Source organism: Excalfactoria chinensis, chromosome Z (genome assembly GCF_039878825.1).
Source record: "Excalfactoria chinensis isolate bCotChi1 chromosome Z, bCotChi1.hap2, whole genome shotgun sequence".
NCBI classification, from domain to species: Eukaryota; Metazoa; Chordata; class Aves; order Galliformes; family Phasianidae; genus Excalfactoria; species Excalfactoria chinensis.
The window spans coordinates 27,105,886-27,127,996 of NC_092857.1; the positions used below are offsets into that span (position 1 = coordinate 27,105,886).

The 22,111-nt window shown below is 42.9% G+C and overlaps 1 protein-coding gene across 2 annotated transcripts in view; it reads left to right on the plus strand.

Moving 5' to 3' along the window:
- The first annotated feature begins 14,463 nt into the window (after positions 1-14,463).
- UHRF2 (ubiquitin like with PHD and ring finger domains 2) overlaps positions 14,464-22,111 on the plus strand; it is a 75,405-nt gene continuing 67,757 nt past the window's right edge. For both annotated transcript variants that reach the window (XM_072359230.1, XM_072359231.1), the window contains exon 1: positions 14,464-15,061. In XM_072359230.1, the coding sequence (XP_072215331.1) occupies positions 14,909-15,061 (153 nt within the window). In that variant the 5' untranslated portion in view covers positions 14,464-14,908. The remainder of the gene's footprint in view (positions 15,062-22,111) is intronic.

Genomic DNA, 22,111 nt, shown 5'->3' on the forward strand with positions numbered 1-22,111 from the left:
TTTTTGTTTCCATTCACCCATACGTTGCCTCACCAAAGAAATCACCGGCAGGTCGAACCTTTTCCAGCCGGTGCCCGCTGAGCAGCACTGCTCACCGCCCCTCAGCCGGCAGCAGCTCAGGCGAGCGGACTCCACAGCTCCGCTCCTCGGCGTTCCCGCCGCCCTGCAGGGCCGTGGGCGGGCACTGTGGGCGGCCCCACAAGAGTTCACCGAGATCCGACGGTCTCTGGCACCATCTCGTGGTCTGTCGGAGAGCGGTACTAAACTTGTGCCCAGATTTTACGTCAGCAAGCCGCCAAAAAACATCTCAGCGGCCGAAAAGCCGAAAACGTTCACTTTTTCTTTACACGGCAGAACGAATTTCCAACTGATACAGGGCCTAGATCTTCTGTCTGGAATGACTGAAGAAGGCTGGGAATCATGCCGAAGGAAGGAAGAGTTTCTCTCTATTTGCATTTGTAAGGCCACATCAAGAACACTGTTCTTGGTTTTGGGTTTCCCAGTACAAACTGGAGCAAAGATGCGGGGGACTCGGTGTGTGCCCAGGGCAGGCGAGGTCTGGGGAGGAGGATCCTGGAGATGCCTGTAGGGTTGTGGAGAAGACAGATCCAAACTTTCCTTAGGGTGTACAACGAAAAGGCAGCAAGCAGTCATCACAAGTAGTAGCAAGGGCCGTTCTGTCTGTGAATTACAACTGAAAATCACAAGGATTTGTACATAGAATTCCAAGCAGTCTTTGTGAGCTTTCTAACATTTAATTACACAAGGACACGTGCAGTCTGACCAAACACTGAAGGTAAACCTGCTTTGAGCACATAGCTTGGCAAGGTGATCTCCAGGAGTTCCCTCCAGACTGAATTACGTTATAGCATGACTCCCAGACAAATCCACGTGTTACAACTGGCAAAATATTTAATCCAAACAGCAAACTGTTCAGCGCAAGCTATGCAAACATACCACATAAAAGGAACCACATAAAAGCAAATAAAATGAAATGTCTTGATTTCCTCCCAAAGCACAATGAATTCATGACTGTGGTTTGCTTGAGCCTGAGGGGAGATAAATTCACTGTCAGAAAAAAAGCTCAAAACAACTGAAAGATCCCATCTTCTGGAAAACTCAGTTCAAAACATGGGCTTCCTTCAGAAGAAATGTTCAGTTGGAAAATAAATGGTAACTGCAATATATCCTGCCAGGGCGATTTAAAAGCTACTGTATTCATCACGATTATATGTGGTGCAGTTTTTCTTGTGATAATGTTCTTGATATTTGAGGGAACAGAGGAAAAAGCAGGTACATCTCACTGCACTGAAGTCTGCTCAGTTCTGCCAGGATTTCCCCCACTACGCATTTTAAAAGTAAAAATAAATAAATAAATAAATGAAAAATAAAAAAAATAACCTACAATTTTATCCAAAATACCGGAATGTATGTAAGAAATCCCTTTAATGATATAAGATCCAATGCACCTGGCTAAAAATTGTACCTGGATTCCAGACGTTGTACAAACAACTACCAGATTATTTTCTTCTTGTAATAAACAGATTTCTCTTCTATGTATTGAAGATGTTACCCAAAACTATGATGTTTTCTGCAGCAATAAGGCTCTACCATTAAGTGCTACCAGGAAAAAAATGACATTTCCACAGCTTTTCTATAAAAATATTTACAAAGAGAAAGCAATGAGATGTTCAGTATTCTCGACAAGTTGCTGGACTGGTGGGCTTCAAGCCTAATTGGTCTCACAGAAAGTACCTGAAGTGACCAGCAGACACTGATAAAAAGAAACAAACAAACAAACAAAACACCCTAAAATGTTGCTGAATGTTTCTCTGCTGTCAGTTTGTTGGCAAAGGCGTTCTAAGGTGTTTTACAGAGACTGAATGTGAGAAGCATCCAAAACAAAAAGTCAAGAAAGTCTTGAAAATGGATTGAAACTGGAGAGAAAAGCATGGAGAAAGTGAACAGACGAGGACAGAGTGACAGTATGGAAATAGGAATGTACTGAAAAATTCAAAATGGAGAGGGGTCAGACAAAAATGTGGGAAAAAAAGCACAGAAAGAATAGTGTGATCCTGTACGCAATTCCTTCCTTTTCCTAGAAATCGAACAGAAGAGTTAACTACATTAACTGTGTCTAAAAATCCGTCAGCTAAGAAAATGGACAATGTCTTAAATTGGCTGGATCTGACCACAAGCCATTTCTTCACAGTAACAATACTTTCTCAAATAAGGGCAAACCATGGTTTAAAGAAGTCATAAGGGTATGTTGGAACAACTTCTTTTACTCCTATACACAGCATTGATCTCAGGTTGTTCCACAGTTATAGAGGGAACTGCAAATAAGATCGGGTAACTTAAATGGTGCCCTGCAGTGCATTTGGAAAATCACTGTTATGTGGTCATACACAGAAACTAAATCAATTGCCTTTTGTTTGCAGGCTTTAGCTCCTCAGTAGACTCCACTTTCCCTCTCTAAGAGGCATTTCAAATACTTTTTTTCCCCTGCATTTCTTCTCATACAGAAAAAAAATAGGTAGAAATAAGTACACCGTCCACAGATCCAGGTTACTCAGATTTTGGCTATTTATCGCCATATGGTCTTCTCGACTTGCTGCAGTTTTACTACAGAATCTGCAGGGTCTTTTTTCAACTTCATCATTTGGTAGCTTAGAAAGACAGAAAATGGCTGGTTAATAATTAAGTGTGAGCTTGATTTGTTTTCAAACAGAGCTTTTATATATGAAGCAGTTATTTAGAAGTAGGAGATGTGAAGCATTCAAGGACAGGATGGATGGGTCTGTGCAGGTTTGGAGGCACAGACTCAGATGTGAACGATCCAAATCATTTATTACAAGTTCTCACATCCCTTATATACCTTCACAAGTTTTTGTTTACTATCTTTCCCATCTGCCCTTACAACTTTCCCAACCACCTTTACATGTCAACAAAGCATTCTACAAAACACTTTTCAACTGTCCATGCAGGCACATAGGCACATATCCAGTCAGAGCTGTGAGTCCCTTCTGCTCTTTTATATATATACATATACATACATACATACATACATATATATATACGTATTTTTATATATACATTATATATATATATAAGATTGTATCTTTTATAAATATATATATATATTCTTAAAATCTTTTAACACTTCTAAGGAAAAGCAATGTTATTTGTGGGAAGTTAGAATGGACTCTAATCTGAGCTTTTATTGAGTTTAACAGATGTGATGATCTAGAGTGCAGCTAAACATGTGCATTACAGAGTTCTCAATAGATTTAGTAAGGTTTGAATGTGAAATGGTCTTGCTAGTGTTGAATTACAAAGTTTCAGAATTAATTCCAGTTGTCAAGAACTATTTTAAAACAGAAAAAGTGATCTGCCTTTGCTGTAATGCAGAAATTAAGATGCAAATGTTCAGATACCAGGGTACTGGTAAGCTTAACACATAATACATAGAATTTTTTCAGAAGGCAACTAAAATTTTCTATCAAATTCATGTTCGTTAGTGCTGTAATGATAAAATATTTGGCCAGACACTACTGGAGTAAATCAGATTTCTCCTTTCAAATGCTTCTTTCAGTGTCACGGAGACTGGGAAGAAGAGCTTATAGCAACACTATTTCACAAGGTCTAAATTAAGTTCTTTACTCAGAAAGATTTTTAATCAATTTACATATGTTAACTTGATTGTAAGACCTACCAAGGATCTTACTGGAAAGTGAATCCACTTTTAATAGAGAGTGGAGATACAGTTTTAAGGCACTACTAACATAGATACTTGGACAAAGAAATGGCTTTACTCCAATTTGACTTAAATTTTAACCATAAGGTTTAACTGACATAGAAATAAATACACATTGTGTCTTTGTTATAAGCCATCTGGAAACCTAAGTGTTAGTGTATATTCAGTGTCACACTGAAGTTTCTGTACCTTGTGCTTTGGCCCTTGGACTTAATGGCAGGACAGGGTCAAGTATTATGGGAAAATAGAAAATATGACTATGTTATCTTTTGTCTTTTAGTCATTTCCAATTTCTGATTTCATTATGATGATTTTTTATTTTTATTTATTTATAACCTAAGATTAAATCTAATGTATTTGTCAATACTTTTGAGCTTCCATCTGGCAGTACCATGAGTTTAGCAGCATCATTCAAAGTTAATTTTGAAACTGAATTTCAAAGGACCAGAATTTACCACAGGTTGCTGCAAGTTACTCACTAGCAGTGTAACATCTATGGGAATCAAAGGGATCAGATGAGTTTTAATGCCTACTTTGTGTAAAATAGACATTTAGTTCCTAGTTGCTTAGCCCAGGACTTATACTCCCTATGCTTTCTCTTAAGTAATGCAAAATGTATCAAAACCCACAGGCATAATATTCCACAGAAGGCAGGAGTTCAAACACAGAAACATTCTATAACCCTTATCCTTTCTTGCCTATGATCCCATTCTTTTTTATCAGTTGTATTCTTTTGTCATTTTGCACCTAAAATACAGGTCTGAACAAAATATGTTTGAGAAACATCTCAGTGAGGACCCAGTTTTGACCACAGACTGAATTACTAAATAAATGCAAAGAGCAAATTGAGCTACTTTGTATTTTCACAACACTGAATGTTTTGATGGCAGTTCTGTAGTATTAGCACTAATGAGAATATCTACTGTTTATCTAGAAAGCTGCCAATACCAGAATCCATGGATATATTAGTGTAATTCCATTGTTACACCCAATAATACCACAGCGGGATATGCAGTTAGCAAATGAAAGAAATCACTGGCTGTGCACCAGGGTGCTTGTAAATAAATGGCTAATATTAAAATAATCTTATTATGAATTATCATGCAAGCTACTCATCTGCGGATAAAGTCTGTTTATTGGGTGAGAGATTCTAATGTTTGCTCTGATCTCATATACAACGGTGCTGCATGTGGTGCTTTTTAGTGAGTTCATGGCTCCCTGAAAGATACAGCCCAGCACTTCTCTGTGGTTACGACACCCAGCTTTGCTGCCAAGCATTTGGACTGCTTCTTTTTACATACAGCATGAAGAAAATGTTACTAAGGTAATCTCTGTTATAATTGGAGTTGTAATGAGCTCCATTGACCCTAACAGGAGGATGACCCCAAACCCTCCTCCTTCTGCTGTGGAACCTTAAAGCTGAGTTACATTTAAAGGTACCAAGTATAGCTGTACTGCTGAACACAACAGTACCACTGCTAACAGTTCCCTCAGGTTTCAGTGTTGAACATGGCTGCTTTTCATGTTACTTATAATTTGGCCTAATTAATTAATATCAGTTACACATTTTAAAAAGACATTTACAACAGTAAGGCACCAGGAGTGGGATGTCAGGGCTGGGAATTGGCACTAAGGAGACAGAGGTCAGAGGTTTTTGATTTGGAACCTGCAGACTCTAGAAAGGCATAAATGCTACTCTGAGTTATGAGTTCTTAGATGTCCTAGTAACCACTGTGTTACTTGAACACCATGCCAGATTAGCTGCAGAATGAATACTGTACTTCAGTCCTCTTCTGTCCAAATGCAACTTTAATAAAGCAACAAGAGAATAAGTCCACTTAAACACCAAATCCTGCAATTTGGCAGAAGGCAAGAGGTAGATGAAAAACTCAAAAGCAATTTTAATTCCTGTATTGAAACCAATATATTTTGAAAATTAATGCCTAAGCGAAATATGATTTCAAGGGCTGAAAATCATGTAAAGCGTCCCCTTTTCAGGGTACACTGTAAGCATAATCTGGTAGCTGGTAAATTTAGCAAATGGATTAAGCAAACACAGCTTGTTGCTGCCACATAACCAAAGTCTAGGAAAAGATCCTTCCCAATGGCTGACAACTGAATGGGAAAATGGTACAAAATCTGAATCCCCGGATGGAGAGACATGCCTGGTTTTGCTTTAGATGCTGGAAGAGACTATGAATGAGAGCTGGTTCTAAGTTCTCATCTAGAGGTTTTGATTCTATAAGCAAGTTGCTCAAATAGTAACAATCTTCTAAAATTGATACATTTCTAACAGGAAATCTAACTTGATGGAAAATATGCTACACCAGAGCGTTCATGTTTGTTTCAACATTTTATTTATTAGCTCCATCATGGAAAACAATTACACCTTCCTGTTTACCTGCTATTTTATGCAGCATTATTATAAAGGCTGAATTCTTCATCACCCGCAGACTTTCCTTGCTAATACTTTCAAAATCAAACAAACAAACAAAAAACAAGCATCAAAGCCAATAAATAAATTATCATGAGAGAAAACATCAATAAATTGCTATGTTATTGGTAATTAAGATGTCCATTTTATTTTTAACTAATGTTTTTTTGATGCTAAAGGAAGAGTGGCAGTTTCTCCCTACTCCTTGAGCTGTGACCTAAACTGTTCTAGATTGTAGGTCTTCAGCTGCTATAAGCACTGAAATGCAGCTGACTATTCAGTTTACTCTGGTAAGTGAACAAACCCATTTAAACCATCCATTAATAATCTGTAACAATCTGCACTAAGAGTCTAAATATATCCCTAGTTATAAATTTGGAAACTCTTAAGTTTAAATGAAAAATTCAAACACCTAAAACTACAAAGAAATTAAACTTTACTTCAAAGTAGAAAATAAAGGGATGAATGAACATCTTCCAACCCCATTTCCATTGTATAAACTGGGAAAGAATGGAGTTCAGTGTACAAAACTCAGCTGAATTAATACTGTAGAAAATGCAGCTCCTTATCTTAACCTTAAAAACCTTTCACATTTTGGGGAGAAAAATAGTTATTTCCAATGAACAAAATAAATAAAGAAATTTGGCACTTAGTAGTATATGCAGGTTCGAACACAATGGACAACATTCAACATCACAAAATCAAGAAGACCAAAACATCTGAGATTTAGTTCTGGTTTGTCTTGTCTGTGTGCTTCACAGTATTCCACTGGATGGCTCCCTTATCATTCCATTTCTGTTTTCCATTGACCAATGTATTAACACGTTGCAAATTCGTTTTGTTTCCTTAGAACAAATGAAAAAGTATCTTTACTTGTGGTCCCGAGGTTTGCAAATGCAAGGTGCTCTACTGAAGCAATAAACTTTGTTTTCCTGTAAAAAAAGTTTAGCTGAAGCTGAAGCTCTTTCTTTAGTTAGATCTTTAGATCTAACAGTGGATAGACCTTCAGGATAAGTCAGGTCAGCCAGCTGATAACATGGATTTTTTTCTGATGTATTATGTTTAGATCAGATGGTAAAATCTGAATGATTTCTACAGTATAACAGGAGGCACTTGTTTGAGCACATAATGTGCAACATAAACTCATATTCTCTGTACTGCAAAGCTGAAGTCATTTTTATTTCTGTGATTCACAATACACTGTGAATTGTATTTCTAATGGGAGTTCATTTCTGTTAAATAATAAAATCACAAAGTGACAGAACTGTAAGGGTTGGAAGGGACCTCTAGAGATCATAGAGCCTAACCCCCGCACTAAAGCAGGTTCCCTATAGCAGGTCACACCGGTAGGCTTCCAGGCGGTCTTGAATATCTCCAGATAAGGATACCCTTAACAAGTTATTCCTTATGTTAGAATGAACCTTCCTGTGTTGCACTTTCTGCCCATTGCCCCGCTGTTCTATTATTGCTCCCCACCAGAAAGGGTCTGTTCCCACTGACTTGACTCGTACACTTCAGATAATTATAAATAGTTGTGAGATCCCCTCTCAGCCTTCTTCTCTCCAGACTGGAGAGTCCCAGGTCTCTCAGTCTTTCCTCATATGGGAGATGTTTTAGGGCCCTAATCACCTTTGTTCCTCTCTACTGGACTCTTTCTAAGAGATCCCTGCCTTTTTTGAACTGGGGAGCCCAAAACTGGACACAGTATTCCACATATGGCCTCACCAGGGTGGTGTAGAGAAGAGGGGGAGGATCACCTCCCCCACCACTTGAACTGCTGTCCGCGTGCTTTTTAACAGATGCCAGGATAACACTGTCCTTCTTGACCTCAAGAGCACACACTTGAACCAGAGCCACCCCACTGTCCAGCCAGGTCCTTCTCTGAAGAGCTCCCTTCTAGCAACTCAGCTTTTAACTTGTACTGAAGAAGAATACTGCTGTTCCTCCTCAGCTGTAGGACTCTGTGCTCGCTCTTGTTGAACAACATACAGGTCCTCCCTGCCCAAATCTCTAGCCTGTCCAGGTCTTGTTGAATGGTAGAACAGTCTTCTGTTTATCACGTACACATGTATAATAAGCTCTTGAATGTATCCTAGATTATCTCATATTTCTAATATCTTAGATTTCTAATATAAATCCCATAGAATTATTTGAAATTTCTTTTAGTATCAACTAAATACCTTAAATACCTTAAATACCCTTAAATACCAGATGAATAAGCAACATTTCAGAATAAAGGCATCATACAAAATGACATAAATGATAGCATGTTGCTGTTGCCAGTCGCAGATACATCCTCTCAATATTGCCCTTCCTTATATAAATGTCCACCAGTGATCGAGATCTATTTTATTGAATATTGTAGTATCACTATTGTATTCAATAACAATCTCTTTATTTCTTTCTCCTTTTGGGCTTGCTTTAATGTATTGCAGTTACCATCTGGTATGTTGAGTGTGTTACTGTCTGAGTGTTAAATGTAATGAATGCCAAAGTGTGTGCATTATGGTAATTTCAAAATTGTTTATTCTTACAGAAATGAAGGGTGACTGCCATGGTCTTCTGAAGGCTAATAGCTTTATGACACATTGGACAGGTAAATGCTGAGAATGCCAACAATGCAAACAAAAATCACAATCATTTGTAGAATTTCAATCAAATAGAACTATCTTATATAATATGAAAAGATCTCCCTAAGACATTTAAGGAAATGTAGGACTTAAGGGACATGGCTTAGTAGGCAATACTTGTGGTAGGTGAATGGCTGGACTAGGTGATCTTAGAATTCTTTTCCAATCTTAATGATTCTTTGATTCTACAGTAACAAAATATGAATGTTTTTTACTATGTTTACTTTAGATTTTCTATCTTTGATGTGGAAGATGACGATACCTCCAAACCTCCAATACCTCCAAACTCCCAGTCACCCAACTAAGCACCAGCAGCATTACTTGACATTTACATTTCTTGGTTAGCTATTAAATAATTTATCATTTCTCTGTATACCTGTAGAAGGCTGTTTTTATCATGCACATGAAATATTTATGTATATCATAAGCGTAAACCATATAGCTATATATACGACATTCAACATGATAGTTTTGCTCACAAGCATCTTGTTAGAAACTTGCATGTAAAAGTTTCCATACCATTAGATCTGGAAATGATACAAAACTGTTGACAAATAAAAACCTAAAACAAAACATAATACATAATTTCTTGTTTTTCTAATGTAGGATTTATAACATGATCATAATACAATAATTATTGATAAAATCATTGCATTTCCATAAGAAAATCAGTTGCTTGCATGTTGCATTATACCATATGAATACCTAAACTATTACAAACAATTCAAACTAATGAAAAAAAAAAAACACCACCAAATCACATATAGGCTGTCATCCTATGCATTGGTACCCTCACTATAGAAATACACCTGACATCTGAAAGAAAAAAGACCACAATCTTAATAAAAAGAAAGACATAGCTTCTAAGAGTATATACTGAGATAAATTAGTTCTTAAAGTAATAGCTAGTATTAGCTGAATTACATGAAGAAACAAACTTTTGACTTTGCTCTAGATAACCATTATTAAAATTATGTAGTATCCTTATACTTATTTATTTTCACCTTTTTCACAACAGAAATTGATTACAATTGTAATACAGCTTATATATAGTTTAAGGCTCATGTCACTTCCCTGAACTCTAGGGACATCTCTTCATAAACAAGTATAAGGTATTAAAGAAAGATGTAGAATTGGCACCTGGCTGTGCTGTTCTCAGGACATGGCCTTTTCTCACTGTAAATAAAAGAAATACACTCGCTGTTTCTTAGTGGGGACAAAACAGTCACTGCTCTGATGCCCAGGACTCTTGATTGGGGTCTTTTCTCATTCCAGCTGCTGCAGAACCTGTGCTTTATCACATCTCAGCCCTTCTGGCAGGAGAGAAGAAACGTTGTTAAGTGTATTATTTTCAGTAGGACAAACACATTAGGTGTTCTTTACCCATAATAATCAAATAAAAGTATACATCAGGATTTCTTACTCAATGGCTGCTGTCTCCCCTTATGTGATGGAATTAATAGTCAGCTCTACATATAAGGTATCATTCCTATGCACATTTGCTGCATTGTATGCAACAAAACATATTGCATTTTGATGTTTCTCTCTCTACATTAAGTTTAAAATGGATTAAATAAGTCAACTGGCCTCATTTCTTTCCCAACATGTTTACACTGAAATAGACACACTGATGTCGTGGGAGCTGAGTGGTAACATTTCTACAAAGTACAGTTGATGGACAATTTCAATTTACTTCTGCTCTTCTTTCCTGGAAGACAGATGGGCACATCTGAGCAAAACAGTAGAAAAGCATCCATACAGGTTATTGCATTGCCTACAAATCTTTGAAAGGCTCTCAGGCACAGGGCTTGTTAGAAAAATAATCCTATAAAATGTTTTTTGTCTTTTCCTTCTTGCACAGCTTCTCTCTGAAATTCAGTGGCATGTGTTTCCTTCCTCTGCTGTTTTCTTTCTGCTCCTTTGGCTTTGTCTTATGCTTCCATTTTTCCAATTCTTCCTCATATACATTTGTCTGTCTGGCTTTTTCTGCCTGTTCCATGATTTTAACTACATTAAAATCAATCAAATCGTAATTATCTCCTGTGGGTAAACACAGAACACACATAGGTCACCTGAAAAGCAATGCCTCCTTTTTGTTTCCATGAAAATGACAACAGATTCAAAAAGCACAGTAGTACAGTTTTATACAACAAATTCTCAGCTACAAAGCACTATTTTACAATATAGTCACAACCATTAGTTACACATTTTCTCCATCAATGAACAAAAGCTTGCATGCTGTGCTCATAAAAATCTGCATGATCACCCAGAATATGACTTGTTTTTAATGTCGCTGTTGCCATTGCAGAAATGCAACAACTATTCCCTCACTGTGCTCATTTCCACTGTTTGATCGCTAGAAACATTCAGTAAGCGTTGATGAACACCAATGGGTGCCATTTTTACCATGTGCTGGAATTCACTGACACACCTTTGCTTCATATGCACTATCAGGCAACATTTTATCAGACTGCCCCTCCGCTGCCGCCTGTCACATGGCACCAAAATGTAAGGGAATATTGGCAGGGGGTTCAAACTCCACTGCCATAGCATCAACATTCACCTCTGACACGATGGGCCAATACCATAAAACAGGAGGCATTACTTTTGGAGCCAACTTATTTCTGTTCTGTGCTCATTCCAGTCATTCTGCCACTCCTGTCAACCACATACGCTTTTCATTTTCTGCTTTACCGTCATTTACTCATCAGCCTGCCCCTACTCCAGAGAGGACATTCTTGCTTTCTGAATAGCTACCTCTCTGTTACTCTAAACACTCAGTAACTGCCTCTTTTCACATCCACCGGTAGATTCTCAAGCAAGTATTCTTTACTCTTTTACCCCCCCAGTACCCATGCCACAGGACATATATTATAAAGCAGGCCAGCACAATCAATCACCCCATAACTGTCAGTATGCCTTCTACTCAGTCACCCCTGTGCCAGAACCTAACCTTGCCACAAAAGATATTTCCTTGTATACTGTAGTAACAAATGGATCCTTTCATTTTTTGTCCCTTACAAAAAAACATTTCCTGTTCTAAAAGTCCATCATGCGCTTTCCATAAAGTTTCTCTAGCACAAACTGCTGCCGTTCTCTCCGGTATGGCAAAACATAGCCCATTTCAGAATTCTTTCAGACCTCTTTTGTTTGTTGAAGAGAGACATTTCAGTTCTTGCTTCAGCTGAAAGACCGATTTCTACATACCGATGTATAATGAGGTTCCTTTCTTTTTAGTGTACAGATGGTGTCTAAGATAAATTTGCAGACAACTTGATTTATCTTTATTTCAGATACAACTATTAAACCATTCTTAACCTCTTAACCTCTACGTTAAACAATAACTGAATGTTTCAAGAAGCCCAAGAAGGCTGGGGCCAAAAGAGCTAAAAAGATTATGTGTACTTCACCATTGGAGTATGAGCCTGTTTTACAACCACAGATTGTAAATGAAACTCCGGATTTGTGTAAAGGGCAACCTGGCAATTTGCTGCGGTGGTGTCAAGTAAAACCTAAGTTGTGTGTTACCACTAAAACACAAAGGGACTAGCAAGGACAAGAAAGAAAGGAGCAGGTTTTCAGAATAATTGAGAAACTTTTGTTCCAGCTGGCTTTGCATATGCTCAATACCCCCAAAGTCAATCCCCGGTTAACTCACTCAGAACAGCAGTGGGAACTCTCAAAACTAAAACGTAGGAATCAGTACTATCATACTGTGCCACAAAATGAATGGGCTCTACGGGCACCTCTGGTTGTTCATGGTACCAAAAAACTGCAGGTCAATTAGGGGGAAAGTACAAGCTGGAAGCTTCTCAAGAGCCAACAGCATCTTTAGAGCAACATCTAAGCTCAGGATGCTGAGCTGGTGCTGGGCCTGCCCAAGGCCTCCAGCACAGCCTGCTGCCTGCGATGGGTGGTGTAACCCACACCACACCTCGAGAGGCAGTGGCTACTGCTGGTTCACAGAGACTGCAGAGCAGCACCATGTGTGCACCTGCTGTAGGGGTGTCCTGTGAGGGACATACTGAACTGGAAATCTGGGAGCATGGGCAGGATCCTCTGCTGCTCTGTCAGTGCTGGGAATGGGCTTCCTTCTGCTGCTGCAGCTGGGTTACCCCCATGTGTGCTCTCTGTGAGGGAGAAACTGTGTGCACTATGCAGTTATGTGCTATAAAAAGTCTAATTAGTGAAAGGCTTTCTAATAAACGTTGGCTGTGATCTGTTCCTCCCTCTGACTCAGTACTATGTCAGTGGCATTTTTAACGCCTAGCACAAAGAAGCCACAAAAACGCAAAGGGGTCTTCTGGACCTGCCTGTATTTAACAATTCTGTATTTTAATCCTGTTACCGGTCTTAAACTCAGACAATACGAGTGGTCTGAATTCCTCCCAGATGCATCCATTCAGCCATCTCCTAGTTTACACTGAGCTCTCTATTAGGTGTATTTCCACAGAACCATTTTGCCAGTATGTGTACGTACAGGTTTTGGCTGCAATAGTTAATTTTCCTCACAGGAGCTCTTGTGTTTCAGATCCGTGACCAAAACAGCACTGATAACACAGCCCCGTTTTAGAGCAGCGCTTGCAGAGTCACGACCTTCTCTGTTTCGCACGGTCTCCATTGCAGAGCTGGGGTGCCCAGAGGCTGGGAGGGGGCACAGGCAGGAGAGCCGGCCCTGGCCATCTGAAGGGCGTTCCATGCCACGTGTCCATGCTCTGCAATGTGAGGTACCAGGGTGACATAAGAGAGGAAAGGCATGAGGCGTTTCACAGTGATGGCGTTTGTCTTCCCAAGTGATGTTAACTAACGTGAGCTGCGGCCCCGGAAGCAGCGAGCACCGATCTGCGGGCCGATGGGAGGTGCTGAATTAATTTCTCATTTGGCATTGCCTGTGGGTGCAGCTTTTGCTTTAACTGTTAATCTCTCTTAATCTCAGCCCACGGGTTTTTCTGCTAGGTGCGGCTGCCTGCTGAGGTTAAACCACAGCAGGATGGCACATCTCCATTTGCCTCATGTCAAGTTGTAGAATCACCAAGTTTTTTGACAGCAAGTCATCATCTGCGGTAAAAAAAGAAACAAACAATAAATAAATAAATAAACGAGGATTGCTGCTTCTTGTCCCGGGGTTGGCCTGCGTAATGTAACGGGCTCGGCAGGCCGTCATTTGCGTTTTGGAGGGACTGCTGCACGGGGCTGCGTCGAGATCTCACGTTCTCTGGTAACGCCGGGGCTCGCGCGCTACCGGCTCACCGCCATCCCCGCCGGCGTTTTACTCCTCGCCTAAACGCGGCTCTCCCCTCGAGCTCTGCCGACGCCGGGCCGCATTCGGCCGCATTCGGCGAGCCCCGCGGCGGGCGGCGGAGGGAGCGGGCGGAGGGAGCGGCGGGCCGTCCCGCGCGGCCGCCATGGAGACGTAACGGTCGGTCTCCCGCAGCGCGCCAACCCCTCCCCCCGCCGCCTCGCGCCAGCCGGCGGGCGTGCCGCGCGCAGAGGGCGTGTCGCGCGGAGCGGGGCGGGGCCGCGCGTGGCGCCGAATGCGGCTCGAGGGCCGGCGGCCCGATGGCAGCGGGAGGGGGCGTGGCGCTGCCCGCTTCCCTCGCCCCCCCCCCCCCCCCCCGCCCCCGCCCCGGTGTTGTTGTCTCTTTACGGCCGCGGCCGGCGGCTCTCGCGAGAGCAGCGTTGGCGCCGTGACCTCCATGTGAGAGCGGCGGCGCCTGGTAAACACTCCCCGGGGTTGGGGGATGGCTCTCGGCGGCGCCCGTTAGCCCCGGCGCGGCGCTTCCCGCCCGGCCGTGCCTCGCCTCCGCTCCGTCCCGGGGCGGCGCGGCGCGGCCTATCGCGGCGCGGACCCGCTCGGCTCGGCCGTCCCGTCCTTCCCCGCGTCCCCTCCGAGCGGGGCCGGCGGCCCGGCGGGCGGGGGAACCTCGCGCCCGTTCCGCGGGATTTAAAAAGCCTGCCCCGCCGATCCGAACAAAGAGCGGGGACGCGCCCGGCCCCCTCCCCTCCCGCCTCGCACGCCACGGCCGCGCACCCCGAGAGCGGCGGAGCGGCCGCGTCCCGCCTCCCCGCGCCTTGGCCGGACGAGCCATGTGGATCCAGGTGCGCACCATCGACGGCACCGAGACGCAGACCATCGACGACCTGAGCCGGCTGACCAAGATCGAGTGCCTGCGGGAGAAGATCCAGGAGACCTTCCGCGTCAGCCCCGACCGCCAGCGCCTCTTCTACCGGGGCAAGCAGGTGAGCCGGGACCGCCTTTCTCGGGCGGCGGGCGGGGGCCGCCCCGCGCCCCCTCGCTCCCTGCCCGGCCGGCTCTTTGTGTGTGCCCCGCCCCGCCCGCGTGTCGGCTGTCGTCGACTCCGGTCCCGCCGGGCCCGGGCGGTTGCGGGGCCGGGGTTGGGGGGGGGGGGGAGAGACGGGCGGCCGCCTGACGGGACGCTCCGCTCCCGGGGGCGGCAGGTGCCGGCGGGGGCCCTTTGTGTTTGTGTTTTCCCACCTGAGCGGCGGAGGCTCCTCCCCCGCCTCCGCCGCACCTCCGTGACAGTGACAGGCGGGCCGGGGGCGCCCGGGACTTCCCGCGTTACCGCCGGGCCCGCGCGTGGCGCTGCGCGAGTCCGGAGGTCCCGTCCGAGCCGGCTGCGCCCCGCGGCGCTTATAGCGCTTCTCGGGGCGCCGCTCCCGTTCCCCCGCGGGGGGCGGCCACGTGACCGGCCGGGCCGGGGCCGTTGGTTTGCGCGGGCCCCCGCCGGACCGCCACCCGCGGCACGGAGCGCTGCCGCCGCTGCTCCAGATGTGCTGTGATGGAATACGTCGCCTCGGGCTGCGTGTTCCTTCCGAAGGGTGTAACCTTGTGAGCTGCATTACATAAACTAGGAGGTCTACGCGGCGCTCGGTTGCTGAGAGGCGCAGCCATCATCTCGCGGAGGGGTGTGTGGTGTGTTCCCGGAGCATGGCTTCGAGATGCAGCTTCTCCAACGGCGCTGCCGCAGTGTTAGCTCCAGCTCAGCGCTGAGGCTCCTGCCGTACAACTGCTGAGGGGTGTTTTTGTACCAACAGGGGAAAAAAAAAAAGTAAGGAATAGGGTTGTTTTTTTTTCTCTTAGTGATGCCCAGAAGGTGAGCCGCAGTGGGTCGATGCAAAGCCTGGGTTCTAAAGCTATGAGCAGACCCTGTGTGTGCCCATTGATGGGACTGAACACTTGAGGACAGCGTGTATCAGGAGCACTGTGGACAGCCTGCTGCTTCACGGAAAGGGCCAAATAAGGAACATCAGCCTTGATGTTGTGTAACTTGCGTACCTTGTGTTGCCCCAGTGCATCCCTCGGTGTGGGACTTGCTGTGGAACACAGAGCTTACCTGAGAAGCAGGGAAGAGAGCCAGTAGTGAACTGTGCCCTTCTGCATTCATTAGTCCAGTGCATACTGAAGCATACTTCATCCAGCCCAGGCCTCATTTGCGATAATGTCTAGCAAGGAGCTAAGGAGAAGGGATCTCTTTTCGTTTTTTTTCATTCTTTTTTTTTTTTTTTAATTTTTTTTTTTTGCTTCACTATTTCTGCGACCACTTATGTCCATTTTCTTACAGTTACTATCATTAAGTCCGAAGTTTTCTTAGTGGTTATGGATTTCTTTTTCTGATTCCATGGTGTTTGTAAGTAGAAAAAAGGTCAGAAGGATTCCTCTTGCACAAGTAAAACTGAGTATAGAGAGAGACACGAGCAAAGGAAAAGTGTAAACAGCTGCAGCTCTCTCAAGAACATGATAAACTCAGGAAAAAAGGGGATATTTCAGGTGAAGTGAGCAGAAAACTTTCATTTGAAGTAAACAGCATGAAAAAACTGGAAATTACTGCACCTGTTGAAAAAAAAAACCAAACATCTAGTTTGCCCTCTTCCATTTCAAGTGTTTAGCACTTGGTATGGATAAATCTGTGTGGTCTGCTAGTATAACTGTGATCCAGCTGCTGGCACTACTTAGTGTAGTTTCTTCAGGACCTTGTAGAGATGCTTTGACCTCCAAAGTACTGGGTACAGGTAGACTTGTTCAATGGCTGCCTTTCTTCTAAAATTGTGAGGTGTACAAGGTTGGATGGATACAAAAACCTAAGCGAGTCACAATTTATGGGCTAAATTTCAGCACCTTCATGGTCTTAACTTGCAGTGGTTGTGAACTAAGCTTCAACTAACACTTTAAGCTATGGCTTCTATTTTGCATCCCTTGGGCTAGGAGTGTCCATTTTCAGTTAATACAGTTTACCTTGCGTACTGTAACTTGCTGGGATTTGGTCTTCGAACACTGAAGTGGGAACTATTGGGCTGTTCTTCATCTGTTATTCTTAAGAGTTAAAATACCCTAGGACCAATGGTCAACACTTAGTGTTGTGGTTAATGTGATACTTGGTGTTACTACTTTTTCCTTGCGTAACCCTGGAAAGCAGCACCTGATTGAACAGATTTGTTTTCAGCTCTTCCTGCCAGGAGGACCTACTGTGCACATGTGGCACTAAAGAGTGAACAGGAACAGTATTATTCTCTAACTTAGTCTACTTGATTTGTGGAGACATCTCTGACTCTGAGGATCTGTTTCTGAACTGTCGGGCAAAGAAGCAGAATTGTTCTGTAGATTAAGGTAAAATTTTTGTTGGAGATTTTATGCATAGTTCTTTGCTGTGCTGTAGCAACCTAATAAACTTCCTGAGTTACAGTGCAGTGTATGGAGCTTCTCTGTCAGAAAGTTTAGACAAGGCAGTTTAAGTTACTGTTGGCAGTATGCTGTCTGTTCTAATTAGAAAACTTGTGTATCTCTTTCTAGTGGGAGTATTAAAAACACGGCGTTTGTTGTGGAAAATGAAAGAGATATGAGAGTAGAAGAAATCTTGGCAACGTGACCTAACAGGGCAGACTTTCTGTGTGCCCAAATAGTAATCATCGGTGTGATTTCTATATTTCAGTAGTAATGCTGGAAAAATTAATCAGGAAAAAAAATATGATGAAGTTTGAGTTTGAAAATTCACCAGAAAGCTGAAGGTTGTGCAGGAGGTCTCACAACTGACTCTGCATAGAAGTAAGCACAAATGCTGTTATAATATAGCAATGTGCATTCTTCATGGAATTAATTTGTCTTGGCTTCTTTCATTATTCCCTCCTACCCTGTTAGAATTTGACTTCAGTGGAAGCTTGTAGATGGCTGTTGTATTTAAGAGACAGTCATCTCATGCGGCTCTTCTCTAGTGCTTGCCAGAGCAGAGAAGCAAGAATATTGGAACCCAAATGTTTTTCTTCCTGGTCTGTGTGTGCATCAGTGTGGTGGGTTAACTGCAAGTGGTTGCCAGGTGCCAGCCTCTCATTCCCTCTCATCAGCAAAAGGAGGAGGAAGGAAATACGATGAAAATGAGCAAATTTTTGGGTTGTGATAAGGATGGGGAAGGTCTCTCATGTGTTACCATCATAGTCAAAAGAGTCTCGGATTGGTTAAGGTTGATTTATTGTCAGTTGTTAAGTGTAGTGAGTAAGAACTGGAAAAAAAGACAAACTATAAATACACCTTCTCCCCTTTATTCCCAAGCTCAAGTTCAGCCTGGATTCTTCTACTTTCTATCTCCACCCTGATCAGTGCAGGAGAAAGGGGAAGAGGAGTTGCCAGGAGGTGGTAACACTTTGCTATTCCTGTTTCCTCACACTCTTCCGCAGCTCCTGTGGTGGGACGATCATGCTAGCTGCAGTCCTTTGTGAACTGTGATGGTTTGGTTCTTTGCCACAGAATACAGGACTTCAAGAGCTGCTCCACCATGGGGGAGTCCATCCTTCAGGAGTGGATTGCTCCCACTTGGGCTGCAGCTTAGGCCTGGGGCTGCAGTGTCCTTCAGGCTACACACACTGCTGCACTGTGGGCTTCTCCGTGGCTGCACATAGAGATCTGCTTCATGTGGTACTCAGGGGCTGTAGGAGGACAATTTCTGTATTGCATTCCTCACTATTGTCCCTCTATTTCTTCCCACACCATGGTGTCTTCAGGGCTGTTTTTGTCGTGTTTTCTCAGTTCTCACAGCTGGTTTTTTTTTTTGTTTATTTGTTTGTTTGTTTTTCCCCCTTTAGTATTTCTTAAATATACTATCATGGAGGCACAACTGTTGTTGGCCAGCAGTGATTCTCTTTTGCAGCTATCCTGAACTGGCTGAATTTAACATGGGAGTAGCTTCTGGTGACTTCTTGCAGAGGCTACCCCTGCAGTCCTATAGTAACAAAACTATGCCATGTAAGCTCAATACAAGCAATGATTAAAAATTACCTTTTAGGTTCTTGCTCTTTTTGGTAAGGGTGGTGCTCCAAACTTTGTGAAAGACTGAAATGAGCAGGTGGAGGTGGGAGTGTTTAAACAGTTCAGTGTCCCGATATTAGACTGAAATTCAAGTAAGAGAACAAATTGGGTTCATCAGAAGAAATGTATCTCTCTGCTCATATACACAAAAGAGGCGTGGAAGCATGTATCGTGCTCCATACCTGTTGAAGTTGACTCGTGTAATTTTTTGGGTCACTGCTATGATTCTGAAGTGCTTAGGGTTTTGTTTCTGTAAATTAAGTTGAAAAGATTGAGGAATAGCAGGAGTGGAGGCATTGTAGTTTTGCATGTGAGCCTTCTTGCATTAAAGCAGCCTTGACTCTTGAACTCCGGTGAAATGCACAGTTATAAATTTGGCAGTGGGATATATCTTTAATTGAACTGGCAGTTGGACAGAGTTTCATGAGACTTTGAAGTTTCAGGTTTGTAAACTGCATGTTTAAAGGCTTTTTAATTACTAACAGCTTGGATGGATTTCCAGAAGGACAGAAAAGCTTTATTTGAGTTTTGCCCTAAAGAATGGGAGCGCCAATCCTATTCATAAAACAATCGAGTTACTTAATACAATTTCTTCCCAGCTTTGTTTAGAAAATTGTAAACATTTTCAACTGAAGCTGTCCAAAACCAATCTGCTTCAGGCAGAATATGGGTGTGAGAAGTCTTCAGTTTGAGCAGTTAGCTTTACGTCTTGTAGAATACCTTTGAAGAAGCTTTAGAAGGGGAGTGATTGTCCTCCTTCAACAAAGCAGGTAGTTTAGTAACTCTGTAGCTTGATTTAAGAGCACACTCTGGAGTCTTCAGGGCAGATGTGGTCAGACTGCATTCGAGAAATTCCTGAAACATTCATGGACTATACTTAAAATTTACTTGGCAGCCCTATTAACAGTTTTCCTTGGTTGCAAAATTGTTTACTGAAATTGACTTCTTGTTACATTTTTAAAGTTACTAAGGCAACTCCCCAGTCTCTTCTACCATTAGCATTGTTATTCTGGACACCTAAACAAACTGAAGGAAATACTGAAGCATATATAAAACCAGAATACTTTATACTGACTTCATTATTAGGAAACTATTAAAATGTAATAGGTTTTGTATGAAACAGCAGCTAGCTTGAGGGCTGTTTTGTGGTATGTGTGTGTATGGAACCTGGATGTGGTGGTTTGGCCCTTTCATGTTTTATTAAGGTGGATGCTCTTGCAAATGGAATGATTCTTTTTTTATTTAAAAAAAAAAAAAAAAAAAAAAAAAAAAAAAGAAAAAGAAAAGGAAGCCCCCCGCAAAAAGCAACAAACTTTTTCCCCTACTCAACACTTTTAAATACATGAAGCACCTAATTTATGGGTGATGAGTGTTGCCTGCCAGTAACAAGTTTTGGTATCGTTTATGAGAATTCCCTTCTCCAAAAGTGTTAACTGGATGCACATTCATAATCATTTAATTGATACATTCCATGCAAATAACTGCCCTGATGCACCTGGATCTTAAATTCTTACTTTTAGAGTCATAGAATCACTGAAGTTGGAGGAGACCTCTAGGATTCAACTGTCACCTATCACTAATGTTTACCACTAAATCATGTCCCTTGGTATGACATCTAAACCTTTCATGAGTACCTCCTTGGGCAGCCTGCTGCAGTGCCTGACAACTCTTTTGAAGGAGAAATATGTCTAAATATGCAACCTGAATCTCACCTGGCACGACTTGAGGCCATTCACTCTTATCCTATTGCTAGCTACAAGGGAGAAGAGGCTGATACCCACATCACCACAATGTCCCTTCAGACAGTTGTGGAGAGTGTTAAGGTCCCCCCAGCCCTCTTCTCTAAACAATTCCATCTCCCTCAGCTGCTCCTTATAAGCTCTGTGCTCCAGACCCCTCACCAGACCCCCTTCTCTAAACATGCTCTAGGACCTCAGTGTCCTTGTATTGAAGGACCTAAAACTGACCACAGCACTCAAGGTACAAACATACCATAGCTGAGTACTGAGGGATGATCATTTCCCTACTTCTCCTGGCAACGCCAATTCTGATCCAAGCCAGGATGCTGCTGGCCTTCTTGGCCACCTGGGCACACTGCTGGCTTGTGTTCAGTGGAACTCTGACCAACATCCCCAGGTCTGTTTCCTCTACACAGTCTTCCCAGCCACTCTGTCTCAAGCCTGTAGCATTGCCTGGGGTTGCTGTGGCTAATGTGCATGACCTGGCACTTGGCCTCATTGATCTTTGTCTGGTTGGTGTCAGCACAGCAATCCAGCCTGTCCAGATCCCTCTGTAGGACCTTCGTACTCCCAGGCAGATCAGCTCTTGCTAGCTTTGTGTCATCTGCAGACTTACTTTGGGTGCTCTCAATGCCCTTGTCCAGGTCATCAGTAAAGATACTGAACAGAACTGGCCCCAGTACCGACCCCTGGGGGGCACCACTGGTGGCCAGTTGGATTCAGCTCCATTCACCACCACTCTCTGAGCCAGGCTATCCAGCCAGTCCTTCACCCAGCAAGGAGTACACTTGTCCAAGCTTTTCTAGGCTGCCAGGTTTTCTGGGAGAATGCTGTGGCAGATAGTGTCAAAAGCCTTGCTGATTTAAATTTGTTAGGTTTGCTTAGATTTCTTACTGGTTACAGAAGGTTCATATAACAACTAGCTCTTCATTACAGGTGTCCTAAAAAGCTACAAATAACCATCTGCGCTCCCCTGGCACCACTGTTGCAGAAATTCTGTTGTTTGTGCTATAGAAGTCCATACCGTAATAGAGGAGGTACTTGGTAACTGTGGTCTGATCATCACAGAGATGGATGGCTCTTTCCATGCTTCTAAGGATTTCAGCACAACTTTATATTTTTGGCATTCATTTTTATTACAAGTGACAAGTAATCCTCGATATCAGACAGTAGATGCCATAAAATTTTACTTTCCTAAAGACTCCTGAGAACCGAGGAAGAAAATTTACTGCTCTA